Raw genomic sequence first — 22,134 nt, 5'->3', positions numbered from 1 at the left:
GCCAAAGGGCATGACCTTGAAGTGGTAGTGGCCATCGGGGGTAGAGAAGGCGGATCGTTCTTGAGCTCGGGGTGTGAGACCGATCTGCCAGTAGCCCGCTGTTAGGTCGAAGATAGTGAGGTAGCGGGCGGCCCCCAGCCGGTCGATCAATTCATCCGCTCTGGGGATAGGATGAGCGTCGGTTCGGGTGACAGCGTTCAAGCCCCGGTAGTCGACGCAGAATCTCAGTTCAGGTGTGGTGCCGGGGGCAGTGGCTTTGGGGACCAATACAACTGGACTGGCCCAGGGACTGTCCGAGGGCTCGATGACCCCGATCGTGAGCATTTTGGCCACTTCCTCTTGTATGCAGGCCCGTACCCGATCTGGTACGCGGTAGGCCCGGTGCCGGACAGGGGGACTGTCCCCAGTGTCTACGTCGTGCAAGCACCAAGGGGTGACCCCGGGAGTGAGGGAGAACAGTGAAGCGAACCGCAGCAGGAGGTCCCGGCAGCCCTGGCGTTGCTCTGGGGTGAGGGCATCGGAGAGCCGGACCCCGTCCACGGAACCGTCTTTCTCCTGAGTCTTCAGGAGATCAGGGAGAGGCTCGGAGTCTTCTTCCGCCCCACTGTCTGTAGCCATCAGGAGGCTGAGTTCTGAGCGCACAAAGTGTGGTTTGAGTCTGTTGGTGTGGAGGACCCGAAGGGGGTTCCGGGTGGTCCCCATGTCGATGAGGTAAGTGACGGGGCTTTTGCGCTCGACCACCTTGAAGGGCCCCGTCCACTTATCTTGCAAGGCACATGGTTCGGTGGGGGACATCACCCACACTTGTTGTCCAGGTTAGAACTCGACGGAGGAGGCATTGTGATCATACCATCTCTTCATGTCTTCCTGGCTGGCCTCGAAGTTCGCCTTGGCCATCTCCTTGAAGCGCCGGGTCTGATTACGTAGGGCCAGGAGGTACTTGAAGACATCTGGAGGGGTCTTTAGGGGGGCCATCTCCCAACCTTCTTTGACTAGGCTGAGGGGCCCTCGCACAGGGTGCCCGTACAGGAGTTCGAAGGGGCTAAAACCGAGGGACTTCTGGGGAACTTCCCGGTAGGCGAAGAGGAGGCACGGGAGTAGTACATCCCACTGGCGACGGAGGGGCTCTTCCAATCCCCCAATCATCCCCTTGAGAGTGCGGTTGAATCGCTCCACTAGTCCGTTCCCTTGGGGGTGATAGGGGGTCGTGAATCGGTAGGTGACCCCGCACTGTTGCCAGAGGGACTTCATGTATTTGGAGATAAGGTTCGTGCCTCGGTCGCTGACGACTTCTCGGGGGAAGCCCACCCGGGAGAAGATCCCCATTAGGGCCCGGCCAACCACCGGAGCTGTTACTGTTCGTAGAGGCACCGCCTCGGGGTAGCGGGTGGCGTGATCCACCAGTACTAGGATGAACCTATGTCCTTGTGCCGTGCGGGGGTCCAGGGGCCCCACAATGTCTATTCCTACCCTCTCGAACGGGGTGGTGACCACCGGGAAGGGTTGTAGAGGGGCCTTCAGCTTACGGCCACTCTTCCCGCTGGCCTGGCACGTGGGGCAGGACCGGCAGTGGTTCAGGACGTCGTTCCGTATCTTCGGCCAGAAAAAGTGGGTCACTAGGCGACTGTAAGTTTTGTCTTGGCCCAGGTGTCCAGCCAGGGGGACATCGTGGGCCAGATTGAGCAGGAAGTTTCTGAAGCGGAGAGGTACCACCAGTACTCGACCGGCCCCTAGCTCTGCGATCCTCTGTTCGCTGTATAGCAGGTCGTTCTCCCAGTAGACCCAGTGAGTTCCGGTGGAGTCCCCTGCGCTCTGGGCGCTGGCTTGTTGGCGGAGTCCCTCGAGGGAGGGGCAAGTCTTTTGCTCCTGGCGGAACTGTTCTTGGGTGGGCCCCCCTTCTTGACGCCACTGAGCCAGGCCGGGGACGTCCTGGAGGTGCGCGTCCCCTTCGGTCGTTGGCTCCGGGGGGTTGGCCTCATCGTTGTCTTCTACTGGGGCGACCGGGGGCGGAGGTGCTGGCCATTCCGGTTCTTCTGGTCGGGGAACGGCACGGGCTGCCCTGGACCGGGTGGTTACGCAGGCCCAGTCCGGGAGGCCCAGCATCCCCAGGTGCTCTCTTCTCTCGACGGTGGCCCATTGGGAACTCTCAAGGTCATTCCCCAGGAGGCAGTCCACGGGGGCATCATCCCGGACCGTCACTTTCAACAGGCCGGAGACCCCTCCCCATTCGAAGGGGACGCAGGCCATTTGACACAGACTTTCGGAATTGTCAGCTGAGCGGACGGGGCAGAGAATGTTCGGCAGGATCTGCTCGGGTTTCACCAGGTGACAGCGGACGGCCGTCACACTGGCGCCTGTGTCACGTAAGGCCTCAGCCCGATGCCCATTAATGGTCACCCACTGACCGTATTTCCTGGTGTTGGCGGGTAGGGGAGCCCGCGGGACTATGTCTTTTCCCCCTAGGCACGCTAGAACCATGGCGGCCGGTTCCCACTCTTGCTGGGCCGGCTCATACTCTTCCTGTTCCTCTGACAGTCGTTCTTCCCCCAGGGCGGCGGCAGCTACCTGGCGGGGCTTGGGTGTTTGGTTCTGCGGGCAGCTCGGGTCATTGGCGTAATGGCCGACTCGCTGGCATCGGTGGCACGTGACATTGGCTCGGAACCCTGGACGCATCGGGGGGTTTCCCCGGCCGGCCGGGGGCGGGGTGCTGGCCACGGGTGTTGCCGGGAGGGTGTCTCTCCCTCGCCCCTGGCCTCCTCCTCCTCCCCGAGGACGGTGCTGGCCTTGGTTGCTTCGGTTCTGCTCGTGCGGTCCTCTCCGGCCCACTCGGGTGCTCTCCCATCGGTCAGCTTCAGCGGCGAGCTGCCGGGGGTCGGTCAATTTACTGTCGAGGAGGTGCTGCCTGAGCTCGACGAAGCAGTTGTTCGACAGGTGTTCCCATACCATGAGGTTAAAGAGTTGTTCGTAGGTCGTTACATGGCTCCCCTTGATCCACCCCTCGAAGGCTCTGCTGAAATAGTTTACGTACTCCACCCAAGTTGTACCCGGGATCCGGGTGCAATCTCTGAACCTCTGGCGGTACATCTCGGGTGTGAGGCCGTAGCGGGTGAGGAGGGCAGCCTTCATGTGGTCGTAGGACGACATTTGGTGATCTGGGAGCTGCAACAGGGCATCGCGACCTTCGTTGACGAACCTCCCCCATAGTCCAGCTCCCCAATCACTCCGGTCGATCCGGTGGGAGGTCATGGCGATCTCGTAGGCTTTGAACCACTGTTGTATGTCGTCTTCTCGGACATACTCTCGGACAACATCCTTGGGGATGTGGACTTTTTTCTCGGTTGCCCCTGGGGTGTGCGGTCGCTCAGGCACCCCCGTCTCTTTATTCTGTTTCCGAAGTTCTATTTCCGCCAGTTTGCGTTCGTGTTCGAGTGTTATTCTTTTTTCCTCAAGCTCTCTCTGTCTCTGTTTTTCTTCTCGCTCCTCTCGGAGCCGCAGATGCTCTAGATTTAGTTTCTGCTCGGCTAACTTTAGTTCACCGTCCATCTTGAGTCGTGCCATTTCCAACTCGTGTAATCTGGTCCTTTCTCTTTCCTGGATCTCCTCCTGCGAGAGGCCCGTTCCCCTCTCCTCGGGAGCCGTGGCGTTCCCCTGTGGTGCGACACTGTTTTGGTCGGAGGATCCGGTGATCCCAGTTTCTGCCCACGACTCAAGGGCGCGCTTCAAATCCTCTTTGGTACTCAGGCCGGTGGTAGCAATGCCTAGTTCCATGCAGAATTGTTTAAGTTCGCGGTGGTTATACTCTTCCAACTTATCCATTTGGAACTTTTCAGTGGAACCGCTATCTTTAGCTGACATCGTGGTTTTGTCGTGGGGTGAGCTACTCTCTGTATGATTACGCGTTGATTCGGATCGCACCGCTGGCCACCAATGTTAGACGGACCGGGAGGGTCGGCCGAGGACAAGGGGAGAGGTCTCCGGGGAGAGCCGTCTCCAGCGATCGTACAGACAAATAACTTCCCCCCCACAGACAGATACCACACAAGGAGATGAGTTAGCGTTCTTTATAAGCACTTCTTAAGGTACGATGAAAAGGTACAAGGAGGTCTGGACTCAGGGGTCCCCTCGATTCAAGTCTCTCAAGATGGGAAAGGGGGTAGCGGGACAGTCTGGTTACCAGTCTGGTAGTTGAGGTGGTATGGTGGGTAGCTCACAATCCTCGAGCTTAGGTGGTCTAGCTGGTACGGGCCGCGGCAGCGCCAGCAGGTCCCAGTGAAGATGGTCGATACACGGGCCGCGGCAGCGCCAGCAGGTCCCAGAGAAGATGGTCGGTGTACGGTCCGCGGCAGCGCCAGCAGGTCCCGGTGAAGATGGTCGTTACAACGGGCCGCGGCAGCGCCAGCAGGTCCCGATGAGGATGGATGTTGCAGAAGGCCGCGGCAGCGCCAGCAGGCAGGACGATAGATCACAAGATAGGGCTACGGCAGCGCCAGTAGTCCGTCAAGGCTGAGTTCTCTCGGTGTCTCTCGACTCCAGGATACAACTGCCTTCCTGCTCCGCAGCTGCTCCAGTTATAGGGCAGGTGCCCTTTGATGTCCGGACCCTCGCACTTGGGGGTCGGAGGGTCCGGGATGAAGGTGTCCAGACACCCAGCGGGAGGGTGGAGCCGGTGCCTGGGGGAGCTGGAGGCGATCGTCACCTGGCGGGGGAGAGTCCTTGGCACTTCGTCCTCCCATTGACCTGCCAAGTGATCCGCTCACCTCCTGGGTGGATGGTGGTGCCGGGATGTCGGGGCCGGCCAGGCCCAGGGTTAGGGTCGGGGGGAGGCCACGCGGCCTCGTGGCGCAGGGCCCAAGATGGCGGCTTGACCCGGCCGAGGGAGCCGGTGGTGGCTTGGGCCCGTGCTACAGGGAGGTCCGAGGGCAGGAGTTCCGTCGGGAGACGGGGTGCGGGTGATTCTCGTGGGCCGCGCCTGGGGGGCCGGGGCTTGGGCCCTGTCATGCGGGGAGGGCGCAAGCCCTTCGTGTGGCCTGTCCAACAGTAGTAAAGCTATTAACTTCATCAGTTGTTCAGCAGGTAGTCGGAAAAAGCCCTTTAGATGTACGTTAGGGATATATATATATATATTTATATATAAACAAAAGTGAAGGGTACACCATCTAACTGTTCCTCCACTGTGGTCCATTGACCCTCTTAGTCCGCTTGGACCATTGTCTTCTTTTTCCCTCTATTGGAATTATATTATATTCCCATATGATATAAGGAATCCGCTTTCTTCTGTAACCCAACTTGGGGGATAATCCCCCAGTTATCGGGTTTGATAAAGGGAGCCAATTATGTATAAGATCATTGCTAGATTATAGGGACAGGCTCTATGTATGCCTTACCACATTCCTGCTGTGAGACAACTTCTGTGTGGGGGCGGGGGTGTAAGAAACAAAGATATTTTTGCTGATATGCATGTCTGTCCTAACCCACTCCCACAAAGGCACCAGCAGAACATTGGCTGAAATGCATGTACTAATCTAAAGATGCACACCAATGTCTTCAATTCTCAGATTTAGCAAACCGGGTCACCAACAGAAGCAATTCTGCTCTTAGTGTTGGGTGCATAGGAGCCCTTGGTGTAGGTACCAGGTGATCTTCCATTGCTTGGCTGCATCTGGGAAGTGTTTATTGTAACTGGTAACTCATTATACTATGTGGTGTTTGATACTCATGTTTTATTTTTCAGACTCAAGAAGTCGAAGCTGAAGGCAAGACAGCTAGCTTACTTCAACAACCACAGGTGGACGAGGTGAATACAGTTACCTAGAATGTACACTATACAAAGCTATGGTGCAGTGATATTAACACAGATGTAGACTCCCAAAAGTAATAGATCAGTGTTTCTGGCATTTGATTTTTCAGATGTAACAATATTGAAAGTTTAGCAATTAAATGGATGAAATTTCCTCCTAGCTGACCTGGATTCCCTTCTTGATAATGAATGGGATCAGAGCCTTTCAATTGGCAGATTGAATCTAACTGATCTGTGGATCTTGTAATCTTTGAGGATTTTAGCTAATGACAAACACGTATGGCAAGGTTCTCTTATCATAGAAACTAGCATAATAGAGACTGACTTCATACACCTTATAGACAAAGGAAGTGCCCCTAAGTAAAGATGTAGGAATTAATCATAAAGTCTTCCACATGAGTGGAGTGATGGAAGCCCTACCTTCCGGAAAAGCCACCAATCATGTGATCTCTCACTACTAATCTGATTCTTCAAAGTAATGGTGTCAAAAATTCTTGACTCTAGGGGGATAGGGCCTAGCCAGACTTCCATCCGGACCTGGTCTTCCAGATCTCTGGCACAACCATATCTATCTTTTGGAGCCCTGATCGGCAGCTGAAATTGAGGAGAGGAGATGGCTGGGCATCATAGAATCAGGGAGGCCTCCCTGCTGGACTGGGGAAGCTTTCTGTGGCCGTCTGTGATGCCCCGTCCACACCAAAGGAGAGAAGGTTAGTACCCCCTGGAACTGCTGATTTTCAAACTCCTGCTGGCCTGCGAGGTGTGCCTAGTGAAGCAAACATTCATCCGGGAAGACTTCAAACAAAGGACTCAGTGTGGCAAGCTTCGCCAGGAGGGAACTCCCTAAAGTGAAAAGCCAGAAGAGATAGAGGGGAGAAATTAAATACCTATTTGCCCACAACTGGCAACCCCAGCCTGGCATGGTTGACAAACTGCAGCAAGCAAGTAGTGGAGATGTGATGACGGAGGTGGGGGATTTGGACACTGAAACCCTCATTTTATTGACACTGAGAGGCCATCAGAAAATGACTGCAAACATTGATTGAAAGGTGACCTCAATAGTTACTGCAAAAACTTCAATTCAAAAGAGGTTCTTGAAGACTGAGGGAGAACTTCAGGGGGTGACAGCACAAGTGTCACAGAGGGAGTCTTTGGTACATGAATTGGAAGCAGGCAAGGAAGCCCAGTTCAGTTTCAAAAACAGAATGGTTTCTGACCTTGCCCTACATGGAGACTCAGCAGGATATTATAGGAGATACTTTGAGAGTAGCCAATATTTGAATTCTGAGAGTGGCATACAGTTTTTAGTAGGCCAGGCTTCTTTTGATCTCGTTCCACAATGTCCCGGAGAAGGATATCTTGGCAGGCACCAACCATGCGGTAGTAATGGTTCAAAAGGGCTACAGGCTTCTCACCAAAAGCTTGGGAGAAGCATGGTGATTGTGGTCTTGAGTAGCCCTCTATAGTGTGTTGTGCACATGCAGTGGCTTAACAAAGAACCAGCATTAACAGTTTTAATCCACAGAGAGATGTATTTCCAGATTATAATTGGCCAACCAGTGCCAAGGAAGCCAGTTAGAACGTATAAAGAAGGGCCTGTTATGTTAGTGAGCGAAGGCATCCCTTTGGCAGCCAGCAATAACTGAAGGCCAGAAATAAAGAATCTCAATTTGTGTTCACACAGGTCGAAGCAGCAGAATCCTTTCTGGAGACAAAATAACATGACCAGGCAGGATTACCTGCGACCTAATGCTCTTGTAGTGCATTGCTGAAGACTGAGTTTTCTCCTCCATTGGGTTCTCTAAGAAGTGACTGGGTAACTCCTTTGTGCCTAGTAGGATTTTGTGTGTAATTTCCATTCCAGTATCTACTGTACCTTGCGAGTAGCGCTTTACATGCTTTTGAGACATTAAAGGTTGGAATAAAACCTGATGATGCCTCTTATACCTCCACTTCTTCCTCTCCCCTTGCACAGTAGTGCATGGGGTCAGAAATAAGCTATTGGTGGTTTTGGAGATGATACATTCATTTCTTTTTATCAAAAGATAAAAAAGTGTTCTCCTTGCCCATCTGGATGGGTTGTAGGCAGATTACATGTATTCATTATTTGTAACAAAAAACATTTGACTATAAAATTATTGATAACCAGAGAAGATCAACTTTAAAAGCTGCAAAATGTACTAGACTTCTCATTTTTCTTTCTCAATGTTGACGCACACAATTCTTGTTTTTTTATTCAGGGAGTGATACACGAACACAAGGCGCACAGTTTGACTACCCTGAATGATGAGGAAGGGGTGAGTTCATTTAATGAAATGAAATACATTATCAGTGGTATGTTTACTATTCGAGCAAAGGCTGTTGCATTTACAGGCAGACATTGGCAGCTCCTTTAGTTTCTTCTCTACTTTCAAGGCAATGCTGGGCCATTGTTCATTGTCACCAAATACTATTAATTTATGAATATATATATATATATTTTATATATATTACCTACTGGCGGTCGCCAGTAGTTAGTTATAGTTAGCACCTATTATGCATAGGAAATTCGCAACATTCTATTGGGAATAGCTTTGTCGCCGGTTGACGAATCTTCGCAAAATTTTCAAAACTGGTGGGGCGCTCCGGTCCGCTCCTCTCCTGAAAGTCTCGGGGTGATTCGTCAAGCGGGGACTGAGAAAAAAGGGGAGTCCCAAAACGTGTTTTCGCCATGCAATTTTCCATAGGAAACGTTAATCGCAGCTACAGCCAGAACTGCTGACCGGAATTACACCAAATTTGGCAAAAAAGGTAGCCCTTGGTTCACACTCATGCCTTTTGCTTAAATGGTGTAAATCCGTTCAGTAGTTCCTGAGAAAATCAAAAGTAAAATCATAGATATATCTAAGGGCGCGGTGGATCTGCGCACCCTGCTGAGCACGAGCTGGATGCTAATTGGCTGTCAACACTCCAAACCAGGAAGTGTTGGCAGCCATCTTGTGCCTCGGTAGAACCGAGGCACAAGAAAGCACAAAAACAAGCACGCAGAATGCAAAAAGGGGGCAGGGTAGAAACACCCTGACCCCCTAAGCCTGCTCAGGGGGTCCCACAAGGACCACCAGGGCCCAAAAATATATATATTTTTTTTTAAATCGGCAAAATCCGCGCTGGGTGCGCGGATCCTGCAGATGGAAAAAAAAAACGAAGCGCATTCTCCCGTGCCTCTTTGTTAATTAGCCCCCAGGGTGGCCAAGTCCCGGGGGCATGATCAAAAAAGTGTGAGGAGGCCCAATCCCCCCAGCCCAGGGACCGCCACCCCGGGGCTTCTTAAAATTAGTTGTGGGGGGCTCTCAGGCCCCCTCAGCCCCGGGGACCACCACCCCCCAGGGCTTTAAAACATGAATGGCGGGGGGCTCACGGCCCCCCGCGGCCCCGGGGACCGCTACCCCGGGCTTTATTTTTAAAAAAAATACCCTGTGTGGGGGGGCTCAAGCTCCCCCACACGCCCCGGGGACCACCACCCTCCGGGGCTTTGTAAAATATGGAAGGGGGCCGTGCGGCTCCCCTCCTGGAACCTTGTCGAGGCCCTGGGGACCGCCACCCCCCAGGGCCGGCTCCTGCAGTGTCCCGGGGTGCCCACCTCCGGGACACTGTAGTTTGCTATGGCAGGGCGGGAGCCTCACGGCTCCCACCCTGTCATTGCACACTGCTTTGCTATTTGGAAGAGAGAGCAGGAAACCTGCTCTCTCTTCCAAATAGCAAAGCAGATTGCTTTTCCACAGGGGGGAGCAGCATGTTAGCTGCTCCCCCTGTGGAAAAGCACCGTGGGGGGATTGGGGACCCCCCCCACGGCCCACAACGTAGAGGGCCAGCCCCGGGGGATGGGGTCCCCGGGGCTCTTAGTGGCCCGGGAGTGGGGCCACGGGGCCCCCCTCCCCAAATTGAAAAAAAAATATATATATTTTTTTTAAAACAAAGGCCGGCCTTGGGGGATGGGGTCCCTGGGGCCATAAGTGGCCACAGGAGGGGGGCAAGGCTGCCCCCCTCCAAAATAATAAGAAGTAAAAAAAAAGGGGGCAGGCCCTGGGGGATGGGGTCCCCAGGGCCAACAAATTTGAAGAAAGAAGGGGGGCTGCACAGCCCCCCTTCTTAAAAAATAAAATAAAATAAAAAACGGTATCGCGCCAGAGCCCACGCCCCCTCCTTGCACCACTCTGCAAACGTGCCCCCTGGCGCGTTTGCAGATGGGGAACGAATTCCCCTTGAATACTGGGGGTCCCTGGGGGCCAACTAGCCCACCAGAAACCTCCAGTATGCGCCAGGGTGCTGCGTTGCAGAGAGGTATTCTGAGGCCACGCCCCTTTTTACCCCTCTCTGCAAGGCAGCTCTGTGGCCGTTACTGGAGGTACCTGATGGGCTAGTTGTTGTGTAGAGTGTTGTAAAAAGGGGCGTGGCCTCTGAACACCTCTCTGCAGTGCAGCTCCCTGGCGCATACTGGAGGTCTCTGGGGGTCAACTAGCCCACCAGGTACCTCCAGTATGCGCCAGGGAGCTGCGTTGCAGAGAGGTGTTCAGAGGCTACGCCCCTTTTTACACCTCTCTGCAATGCAGCTCTGTGGCGCTTACTGGATGTACCTAGTGGGCTAGTTGGACCCTAGGGACCCTCAAAATTGAAGAGGAATTAATTCCTCAACTTAAAACGCACCACAGGGCGCGTTTGCACAATGGTGAAGTAAGGGGGCGGGGCCTGAGGTGACGTGTGCATACACGCCCTGTGGCGTGTTTTAAGTTGGGGAAATGATTCCCCTTCAATCCTGAGAGCCCCTGGGGGCTAACTAGCCCACCAGGTGCTTCCAGTAAGCCCCACTGTGCTGCGTTGCAGAGAGGTGGCCCAGGCCGTGCCCCTTTTTGCACCTTTCTGCAACGCAGCTCTGTGGCGCTTACTGGTGGTACCTAGTGGTCTCCTTGGACCCCAGGGACCCTCAGGATTCAAGGAGACTTAATCTCCCAAATTAAAACAGACACAGGACGCGTTTACACAGTGGTGAAGGGAGGGGATGGTGTAGGAAACTGGCTCTATATATAGTGGACCAAAGTAAAATCAGCCGAACTACGAATTCCGATTTACTTACCTGTTATCAGGAGAGACCTCAGTGCTGCATCTTTAAGCCCAGTACTCATCCTGAAAAGTAATTCTAACCGTACTTACCAGTAACTTGAATTTCCTTCCATAGGCTAACATTGACTAGTTTCACTTGGAAAATCTTCTAAGTGTGGAGTTTTGGAACTTACAAATATTCCTCTAAAATCAGCCGAACTACGAATTCAGATTTACTCACCTGTTATTAGGAGAGACCTCAGTGCTGCATCTTTGAGCCCAGTACTGATCCTGAAAAGTAATTCTAACCGTACTTACCAGTAACTTGAATTTCCTTCCATAGGCTAACATTACATTGACTGGTTTCACTTGGAAATTCTTCTAAGTGTGGAGTTTTGGAACTTTAAAATATTCACCTAAAATCCTCCGAACAACGAATTCCGATTTACTCACCTGTTATCAGGAGAGAACCCAGTGCTGCATCTTTTAGCCCAGCACTGACCCTGAAAAGTAATTCTAACCGTACCTACCAGTAACTTGTATTTCCTTCCATAGGAATCCATTGTCTGGTTTTCACCAGAAAAGTTTCTAAGTGTCGATTTTCACAAACTACAAATATTCCTTAAAAATGGCCTGTATGACTTAAAAGCATTCTTTCAACTGTTTACAGGAGATGCACCTGTGCTGGATCCAGGATCCACCACTGAGTAAGAAAAAGTAACGATAACACTACTTACCTGCTGAGTGAATTTCCTCCCATAGGATAACATTGGTGATTCTATGTGAAAAAGTTTTTGTGTCAACTTTTAAAATACAATAATATTCCTTAAAAATCACTAGTGTAACCAAAACGCTTTTACTCAACTGTTTACAGGAGATGTCCCAGGGCTGAATCTAGGATCCAGTCATGTGGTTAGAAAAGTAATCCATAAAGTAACTAATTGCATTTAACTAGAAATTCCCATTGAGCTCAAAGTTGCATTGTGTTTGAAATTGTGTTGACCATAGCAACAACTGTAACTACTGTACTTAAAAGTCTATTGCCTATTTGAAAAGTATTTAAACTAAAGTAATTCATTCTGAGAAAGTATATTTTGTAATGTAATGTATAATGTTATTATAATGATTTAAAAATTAAAATATCACTAATTGATGGGTTTTGGTCGAACTGTTTAATAAAAAAAAATATATAAAAAAAAAAATTAAAATATTTAAAATATGTCATGAATGATGTAATATGTGACATCATCAGCGTGGATTGCGGACGCACGAGTTATAGTTAGCAAAACTAACCATAACGGAGGAATTTCAATGGTTTTGTACGAGTGAAATGTCAAGCTAACTATAAAACCCCTGAAACCTATGTTTTTTTCAGTGAATATATATATATATATAGATATATAGATAGATAGATAGAAAATCATATATACACACACACATATATCAAAAAGCATATTGTATTAAAATGAGACATTCTAGTAAACAAACTGATAATCTCACCATTCAAATGAAATCAAACTTTGGGGTTCATTAGGATGGCGGACGGATTAGAGTCCGTCCCCCATCCTGGTGTATACCGGGACCGTCCGCCATGCATGCGGCGGTCCCGCACACCGGATCAGGATGCGACCGCCACCGTAGCGGTCGAATCCTGTGTGTTAACATTGCGGCCGTTGCTGCTGACAGCAGCACCCGCCTCAATGCTAAAATGCCATGTTGTGCATTTCACAGCACTAGGTGGCAGGCACCACACATAGTTCTGTGAAATGTAGGGGGGTACCATGGGTACCTGGTACCCCCCAAGTGCACCCTCGCCTCCTCCAACACAAGGGGGGCCCGCAACGGGCCCCAAAACCCAATCCCCGCCAGCCTTTCCATGTTGGTTCCTCCCCTGTGGAAATGCTGTCTCCAGCCATCATCGTAATTTGGCGGACGGTGCATGCTAGGCACCGCCTCCATTTTACCGGTGAAGACCACTCCACCAGGCAATCGTAAGGATTGCCTGTGGCAGTTCCGTGGCGGACGGTCTTTGTGACAGGTGTAAACATCTGGCAATTTCCTACGAAAATCAAAGGCCATTCTATAATAAATAAGACCCTGGGATAAGAATAACGGATGGAGTACTCTTAGTCTTATGACTTTATAAAATGTACAGAACAGCATGAAGTCCATAGTGGATTGACCAGCTTCTTCATCGCATGGGCACTTGGGTAAATGTGATGACCATGCCTTTGATTTAGGAAATGCAGCAATATGGTGGATTAATTAGAAGCCTGGCCAAGTAAAATCTGTCCTGATTATTAGTCACGATAGTCAAGTAACCTTGTACCCCTTGTTGTATTGGTCCCTTGCAATAACTTTCCACTGAAAAGACGGCTCTTAACTCTTTCTTACTGCACTGTAGAATGCCTGCAGGGACCCGAACACTACAATTTTCTTCCACTTCTTTCAAAATCCCTAATCTTACTGACTCATTTCGCCCTTACCATATACTTTCCCATCACATACGATGGCCCACTATCTCCCTCTGCAATCGTACTCTCAGAACAATCCAGGCTACTAGCTACCTCTCCACTTCTGACCTCACGAACCTAGTTAACTCCTACCTTCCTAAGCCTTTAACAACTGACCTCCCTCTCCCCTACTCCAACATCCCAGTGATTATGGGCATAAGCAGAACACCCTCCTCTCCCATCTTTCCTCGACCTCCAGCCCAACTTTCCTGCATCCACCCTTGCAAACCTAAAAATGACAACCCCAAGCCCCTGTCTTGCATGCTTGTTAATTGCCGATCTGCAGTCCGTCATGCGATGGAAATATCTGAAACCATCATCTCTGAGGCTACACCATCATTAGTAAAGACCGACCCGACAGAATAGGGGGTGGACTAGCTTTAATATTCAAAAATTAACTTCAAATCTCCACCATTCTACCTTTGAATACCTCTGCGTGGAACTCAACTCTCAGGGCTCTCCTCCGATTAGACTACATAACATCTATCACCCTCCTGGTGAACCTCTTCTGTTTGCTGATTAATTTTCTGACCTTCTTTCACACTCCTCCTTTTCTGTCCCTAAAAATCTTTTTCTAGAAGACTTCAACATCCACTCGAATAATCTTGAGGATCCCACTGTCAAGCGCCTCTCCAACTTTCTAGAGATTAATGACCTTAAGCAACTTTCTCGCAAACCAACCCAAACAAAGGGGCCACACTCGATGCCATAATTTCCAGCACTGACCTGACCACCCTTTCCAACATCATCCCCATAGACTGGTCTGACCATCACCTCATCCTTTTTCAGATTGCTTCCATTGCCCCACTAACCCCTACCAGTAATACCAAACACTTGAAGTGGACCAGAAACCTCAAACAAATCCCCTCTGGTGTTCTTGAATCTAACCTCCAAGCACAATTTCTCCCCCCCCCTCCCAAAATGTTAATGAACTCACATAGCACTTTAATAAGACCATTAGCGACGTCCTAGACCAAATTTCCCCTCTTAAACTTAGGCACCTAAGAAAAATTCTGTCCAAATCTTTGTTCAATCCCGAACTCCATCTCAAAAGACGACAACTGAGACTGGCTGAAAGATCATGGAGACAACACCCCTCTTCCTCTCACCTTGCCCTCCTCAGATTGTCCAGATCAATTTACAAGAAACACATTTTCTCTGAAAAGGCAACCTTTTTCCAAGCTCAACTTGAGCGTACCAAAAATCGGCCCAGAGAACTGTTCAACATTGTTAAAAAACAAACATCTTCCTCCCCTCCTACGTTGTTGGTCCAACTGAGAGATGCAAAGAAATTGCTAACTTCCTCTCGGCCAAAATGGCCAAAATTGACCAACCCTTCCATCTTCCTCTGGTTATGACCCTAACGCTTCAAATGACACTCCCCCTTACTAACTCCCCCCAACCATGTAATCCTCCCACTTACCCACCCACCACAAACTTCCCAGATGACCACCCTCCCAACTTACTACTGAAAAACAATGCCTCCTGGCATAATTTCAGTCCGATGACTGAGCTCAAAGTGTTCATTATCATTTCTAAACTTAAGCCAACCTCGCATACCAAAGATCCCCTCCCTTCTAACCTTGTTCACCAACTTAATCACATCATTGCTCCTTCTTGAACCAATATCATCAACTCCTCCCTCGCCACTGGTTGCGTCCCTGACTCCCTTCAACTCGGTCAAATCACTACTTTTCTAAAAACCCACTGCCGACCCCAATGATTTCAACAACCTCCACCCTATCTCTAACCACCCTCTTCTCTCTAAAGCCCTCGAAAAATGTGCATTGCTCCAATTGGACAAACACATCGGGAATTTCAATTTACTTGACTCCCTTCAATCTGGCTTCAGAAAAGGTTGTAGTACTGAAACCACTATGCTAAACATTGTGGATGACATTCAACGTTCCCTCGATAATGATGAATCCTGCTTTCTTATACTCCTTGAGCTCTCTGCAGCCTTTGATACTGTTAACCATTCTGACTTACTGAACTCACTTAATGCTCGCTTCGGCCTTAATGGTCTGATCCTCAAATGGTTCTCCTCCTTCCTTCAGCACAGAACACAACAAATCAAAATCAAAGACTGCCTCTCCAGCCCTACACCTGTCTCCCTGGGCATCCCCCAGGGCTCTATCCTCTCCCCTCTCCCCCTCCCTCTTTAACCTCTTAATGGAACCCCTTACCCTCATTTTGAAACAAGCTGGAATCAATTAACACCTCTATGCTGACGATACACAACTCTACTACAAGATTAGATCCCACTCTGACATACTTCATCTCAATAACGCCCTGAGTAAGATTCTAACCATTTCAAACTGAACCCGAAAAAAATAGAAATCATTCTCTTCTCCCCAAAAAATAACCGACTCCCCATCCAAGGTTGGATCTCTGACCTCAATGCCCTTAATTGCTTGCTCTCCTTATCCAACTCGGCCAAATCACTTGGTTTCACCCTAGACAAAAACCTTAGCCTGAATTACCATATAAAAAATTCTGCTAAAGGAGCTCTTTTCACTTTCCAACACCTTAAGAAAATTAAACCCTTTATTCCTTTAGATGACTTCAAATGTGTTGTCAAATCTCCAAACTTGACTATGGCAACGCTATCCTCACCGGAACCCTTAAATTACACCTAGCTCCTCTTAGATCGTGCTCCACTTTCATCACTGATTGCAAACGATTTGATCACATCTCACTGACCCTCAAAGCCCTCAACTGGCTACCCATTGAAGGCAGATGCCTCTACAAGACTGCTTGCATTACACGCAAAGCTCTTCACCAACAAACCCCGCTTTACCTTACTAATAAACTCAACAAAGCAGGGTGCTCCCGAACGATGAGAAGCACCAACACTCTCCTCCTCATACCCCTTTGTTCAATAAGAAATCTGCCCAATCTCGCTCCTTCTCTGGGAATGTCCCGAACATCTGGAACTCACATTCTAAGGACCTGCGCTGCAACACATCCTACTTCAGCTTTAAAAAAGACCTTAAATTCCACCTCCTTAACAAATACTTTGGTTCATAATCCCTCCTCTGACCCTACTCTCTGTTCTTCCCCTGTATTAATGATCCTTTTTGCCTTTATCCCTTATCTCTCTTATTAGTCAGCAGCCATCTTTTCTGTTACCTGTCCCTCACTCCACCCCATCCCCATTTCCCCATCTTTCCTCTCTCATCACTACCCCTATCTTTTCTCCTTTGCTCCCACTACTATTCCTCACTAGTTCTCCCCCCATTTATTTTATTTAGCCGTTCATATCATGTCAATCCTCCGGATTGTAGTTCCACCACCTCACTATTTTGCTGAGCCCTTCTTGTGTGCTTTAATTACCTTTGTAAAATTGCTCCTCCCTCCTCCCATGTTAATTACCCTGTCCCTCCCTTTTTATTTCCATACCACTTGTGGTGTTTTAATCTGACTGTTTTCGTTTTTCCCTTTTGCTCCCCTCTCATGTATTTTGCTTGTACCCGTCCCTTTTCATATCTAAATCAAGTTGTTGTGTTGTATTTGACTGTTTATGCTTCTCCCTGAACAACTGTTTATACCTATTGTACTGCTTTTGCTCCTGTAAAGCGCTCTGCTACCCATGGGTCAAGCCAGCGCTATATAAAACCTTTCAAATAAATAAATAAATTTATACCTAAACCAAGGGATTTGTTCGAACTGGTCAAGTTCTAGGCAATCCCTTATGATGTCTCTAGTAACAAAAGTGCCTTGTTTGGACCAGATACTGTGGCATTTGATAATGCTACTAAGATGATTGTGATCTTGAATATACAAGAGGTCAAGCTCTTTCTGGATTATGTAAAATGGAGTTGATTGCGGGACTGCTAGCAGTCTGCTTAAAATTGCATTTTTCTGTGTCATGATTTAGTTTCTATTTGTTATACCCCAGATTTGTGCCCCATATATTATAACTGGGAGCCTTTTGCTTTTATACAATTTTACCATTTCACTAATGGGTTTCATTACTATTTTATTGGCAAATCTAAAGAGCGCATCAGAAGCTCAAGAATATTCTAGGTTTACGTTCTTTAGATGGTGTCCCCATAATCCATCCTGTGAAAATAGGATGCCCAGGTAGCTAAAGGTTTTTACCTGTTCAAACTTTTGTCCTGTAACAAAATGTGCCCAGTCCTTCTTTCTTCCCTTACTGCAGACCATGGTATATGTTTGTCTTGTTAAGTTTTAATCTTCTGCCCTCCATGAAGGATACAACATTATGTATTAGAAGCTAGAGGCTGTTAGATAGCCTTGATATCAGCACTGCATCATCTGCATATCGTAAAATCGGGGTAACACGTGAACCAGTTTTGTGTGCATCTGCATTTAAGCTTCGAAGCATAGTGTCATCCCCATTAATATATAGTGAAAATAAAAAAGGGGCCAAGACACAACTAATGCCTGTTTGTTACCCTAAATGTATTTGTAAGTCCCTGTTTTTCCCAAAGTGCACGCAAGCTGTTAAGGAGGCGTACAGCTGTGAGAGATGGCATATTGTATCAACAGGGGCGCCCATTTCAGCTAATGTCTGCCACAATATAACGTGATTCACTAAGTCAAATGCTCTGCTCAAGTCTGCGAAACAGAAGTGGGTATGTCCCTGGCGTGTCACTGTGTATTTAATTATCATGAAATGTAATTTGATGCTGCTCCACCTAGCCAATTTCTCTCCTAAACCCATATTAGCAATCAGACAATATATGGTTATCTGAAGCCCAGGTTTTGAGTCTGGCCAGAATCACCCTCTACATTACTTTTACAGAGGAGTCTAATAGGGATATAGTGATAACACATAGGGTCTTGCCTAACCCCTTTTTTTAAAATTGGTACTATGGTACTATCACCCCATGTTTTGGGGAAATGGCCATGTGCTGCTGCACTGCATACTTGGGTAAAAGATGTCGACAGGTACCCCATCTGGCCCAGTCACTTTTCCCAGGTGCACTATTGTTAAGTGCAACAATAACTTCCTCTATGGTGATTGGCTTCAGGTATTCATTAAATCAATCAATCAGTAATCTTATCAATTGCCACCACTCACCCGTGTGGGTCTCAAGGTACTGAGTCGGAGGTGGGGGATGTCTGCAGTTCAGTCAAAGATTCAGGTCTTGAGGCCCTTTCTGAATGAAGGCAGCGTTGGTGATTGCCTGAGGTGCATAGGCAGGAAGTTCCAGGTCTTCGTAGTGAGGTAGGAGAAGGCTCTTCCTCCAGCCGTGGCCTTGCAAATCTATGGGATGGTGGCTAGGGCCAGTTGTGCAGAGTGGAGATGTCTGGTGGGAGTGTAGAAGGAGAGGGGGTGGTTGAGGTATGCAGGGCTGGCGTTGTGCAGGGCTTTGTAATCGTGCGTGAGGAGCTTGAAGGTGGTTCCTTTCTTGACAGGTAGCCAGTGAAGGTCCTGGCACATTAAATATAGCCCCAGTAGAACCAATATCAACATTATTCGGGTTAAAAATCCCTATAAAGTGGCTCATCCATGCTTCGGTAGCAACCGCGACCTCCAGGGTCGGCATTAAATTATCATTTAGAAAAGGGGAATTATCGGTCTTCCAAAACATGGTGCAGTTCTCTGTATCTGCTGCCCTTACTAGGTTCTCCCAAACTTGCTCCTGGAGTTCCTTTTTTCTGATAGTAAGAACCGGCTTATAGTTCCTTCTTAATTCTTGGATGTGCCCCCAGTTTTTCTGACTTTTCTGTAATGGTTGCCTTAGCTCCTTACTGGCTTTGTTACAATGTTTATTAAACCAGCCATGAATCGTACTAATACCCCTTAGGTCCTTGATTGGGGCCAACAGTTTATCTGCTACCATGACTGCAATGTTCTGAAAAGCTCTAGGAGTCTTTCATAGTTCACTCATCATTTGGTACAGATGTCAAATCTTCAGTGTTCTCCTTAACTACGGATTATAATAGTCTATATTAATTAATTCCTGCCCATTTTAAACTGACCTCTTTTGTACCCACTGGTCTAATGGGCATTGCTTATTTAGTACCCGTTGTCTTGCGAAAGAATATATTAAGTGTATGCTTAAGCACCGAATGGTCACTATGTACTGATGGTTTTATCTTAAGTGATCTGACCAAATTGGGCTCGGTTACAGGGATGAGTATATGGTCTATGATAGAACAGTGCCCATTCCCATGGAAAGTAGGTATCAGAACTACATGTGGCTCCCCTTCCTGCTCTAATAATTCCATGTCTAAGCTATACAGTAGTTCATTTAAGGATTCCCTTTATAAATCATGAGGAAAAGGGGGTTGATCGTTCCCATAACAGTCTGTGTAGCCACATACTAAGCTGTAGGGGCGCTGACATTTACTCTTGTTGAAATCCCCAGCCCAAACAAACATGTAACCAGTTCCTTTTTTATTCACAAATGACCTAATGTCCTTACTCAATTCTACAACAACCATATTCCACGAGTTATTAAAAACATTGTTATTGAAGTTGACCGAAACAACCTCAAGATTCTGCTCGAATGCTAGGTGCACCAGCTGATAATACGGTGAACTATTACGTTGTTTTCTAATTACAATAGAAGCTAAAATTGAAATAAACGTTGCCAATCTCCCTTTTCTCACCCGCTTCCAGAGGGAGTAGCTGGGGTTATGATTGATACAAAACGTGTAACTGAACATCTTCCCTATGCCAGTTTTCCTGCAAACAAATAATGTGAGCTATGAGTCTATGAGGTTCAGCCAATCAGGATTCCCCATTTTGCTTTTTATCCCCGCAACACTCCAGGACTTGATAACCATATGATCTGTGGTAATATCAATTCATTCAAATCGAGCTGACTCATTTTGTGTAGAATCCTGGCATACTCGGGCCTTCCTACATGTACTCTGCCCTTTTGACTCCTTTCGTCAGTCCTGCTCATCAAGATGGCATAATGTGGTAAATCTATTTGATGTTGCAAAGGGAGAGTAAAAATAACCATCCTGGAGAAGGGGTCCATCATATTGTCTGGCATGTGGGTGTTGGGCTCGCTCTTGAGACGGTCAGAGCCCAGCGAGTGTTTGTCTAAGGGAGGGTCTTTGTCTTTAAAAGAACCCTAATGGGAGGGCTTTGATCTTACACAAGGGAGATGTCATCTGGACATGGTCATGTAACAACATTTCTACTAAACGGGGACTCCTTAAGTTGATAATAATACAATCCCCTGTTCCATACTTTGGATGTATGCCAAGCCAGGGCACCCTTCTTACATGTACTAACTCGTCCATACCGAGTTCATTTTCAGCCAATACATTGCCTTATTTTTCTGTGTCATGTAATTTTCTTTGACCCCCGTAGATAGTTCTGGAAGATTTGTTAAGATGATAATGTACGGTGCACATTCATGAGGTAGTTGTGGGTAACATGAGGGCTCATGAACGACAATTGACGATGGCTTGTGAGTCTAAAAATGGGCCAGTCCAGGGACCTTACTTTTTAATTGTGTTGTTGGTGCTTGGGGTCAGAAATAAGCTAGTGGTCGTTTTAGAGATGATACATTTCTTTTAATCAAAAGATAAAAAAGTGTTCTCCTTGCCAATCCGGCTGGGTTATGGGATGAGTATCTTTATTCGTTATCTGTAATAAAAAATATTTGACCATAAAATTAGTGACATCCAGAGAAGATCAACATTAAAAGCTGCAAAATGTACAAGACTGCTTATTTTCCTTTCTCAATGTTGACACACACAATTCTTGCTTTTTATTCAGGGATTAACACCCAAGGACAAGGCGTACAGCTTGACTAGTCTGCCTGATGATGAAGGGGTGAGTTCATTTAATGAAATAAAATACATTATCAGTGGTATGTTTACTATTTGAAACACAGCCTGTTGCATTATTAGGCAGAGAGCAGCAGCTCCTTTGGTTTTTGTCTCTACTTTCAAGTCAGTTCTGAGCTGTTGTTCATTGTTACCAAATAATTTTAATTTATGATTTTATACATATATATATGTATTACCTACTGGCGGTTGCCAGTAGGTAGTTATAGTTAGGACCTAGTTAATATAGGAAAATGGCAACATTCTATTCACAATAACTTTGGCGCCGATTGATGAATCTTCGTGACATTTTCAAAACTAATTCTTTGATGAAATCAGCTCTTATGTTGAAAGTTTGGGGGTGATTTGTCAAGGGGGGGGGCGAGAAAAAAGGGGGGTCCCAAAACATGTTTTTTCAATGTTAATTTCCATAGGAAACTTTAGACAACGCTACAGGTCGAACGGGTGAACGGAATTACCCCACATTTGGCAGGGAGAAGGGTCTTGGTCTAGAAAGCACCCTTTTGTTTATTTGGTGTAAATCCGTTCAGTAGTTTTTGAGAAGTATCGAAATTTACAGATATCGATATTTGGGAATTCTGCCATCTGATTGGCTGAGGCGTTACGAGCATGAGCTTGCTGCTGATTGGCTGCAAGCATTTGCAACTAGGAAGTGTTGGCCACCATTTTGTGATTCCATTGAAGCGAGTAAGGGGGGAAAAGGGTGAAAAACATGGGAAAGAGGAGAGTAGGAGCACTGTAACCTCTGTGGGGTGTTTAGGGTGTGCTATAGAGGGGGTGCGAAGCGAACTACTCATCTCGGTCTGAAAGTGCTGGGTACGGAAATTAAGTGAGGTATTCCGTAGTCTGATGCTGCTAAGGTGAGCTGCTGCGGGAGTCGGGGATGAAAGCGTGAGCCTAAACTGTGTGTCTTATGGTGTGAAGTCATGTGCCCTGGCCGCTGCAGCACACCTGTGGAAGTAG

The 22,134-nt window shown here is 47.9% G+C and overlaps 1 protein-coding gene across 7 annotated transcripts in view; it reads left to right on the top strand.

Moving 5' to 3' along the window:
- The window catches only part of TEX55 (testis expressed 55), a 460,108-nt gene that overhangs the window by 124,627 nt on the left and 313,347 nt on the right, over window positions 1-22,134 (top strand). For all 7 annotated transcript variants that reach the window (XM_085621142.1, XM_085621141.1, XM_085621146.1 and 4 more), the window contains 3 exons: window positions 5,732-5,794; window positions 8,038-8,094; window positions 21,101-21,157. In XM_085621142.1, the coding sequence (XP_085477268.1) occupies window positions 5,732-5,794; window positions 8,038-8,094; window positions 21,101-21,157 (177 nt within the window). The remainder of the gene's footprint in view (window positions 1-5,731; window positions 5,795-8,037; window positions 8,095-21,100; window positions 21,158-22,134) is intronic.

This window comes from Triturus cristatus, chromosome 8 (genome assembly GCF_964204655.1).
Source record: "Triturus cristatus chromosome 8, aTriCri1.1, whole genome shotgun sequence".
NCBI lineage: Eukaryota > Metazoa > Chordata > Amphibia > Caudata > Salamandridae > Triturus > Triturus cristatus.
The sequence above is the reverse complement of the archived record's forward strand: the minus strand, read 5'-3'. Positions and strand labels throughout refer to the sequence as shown.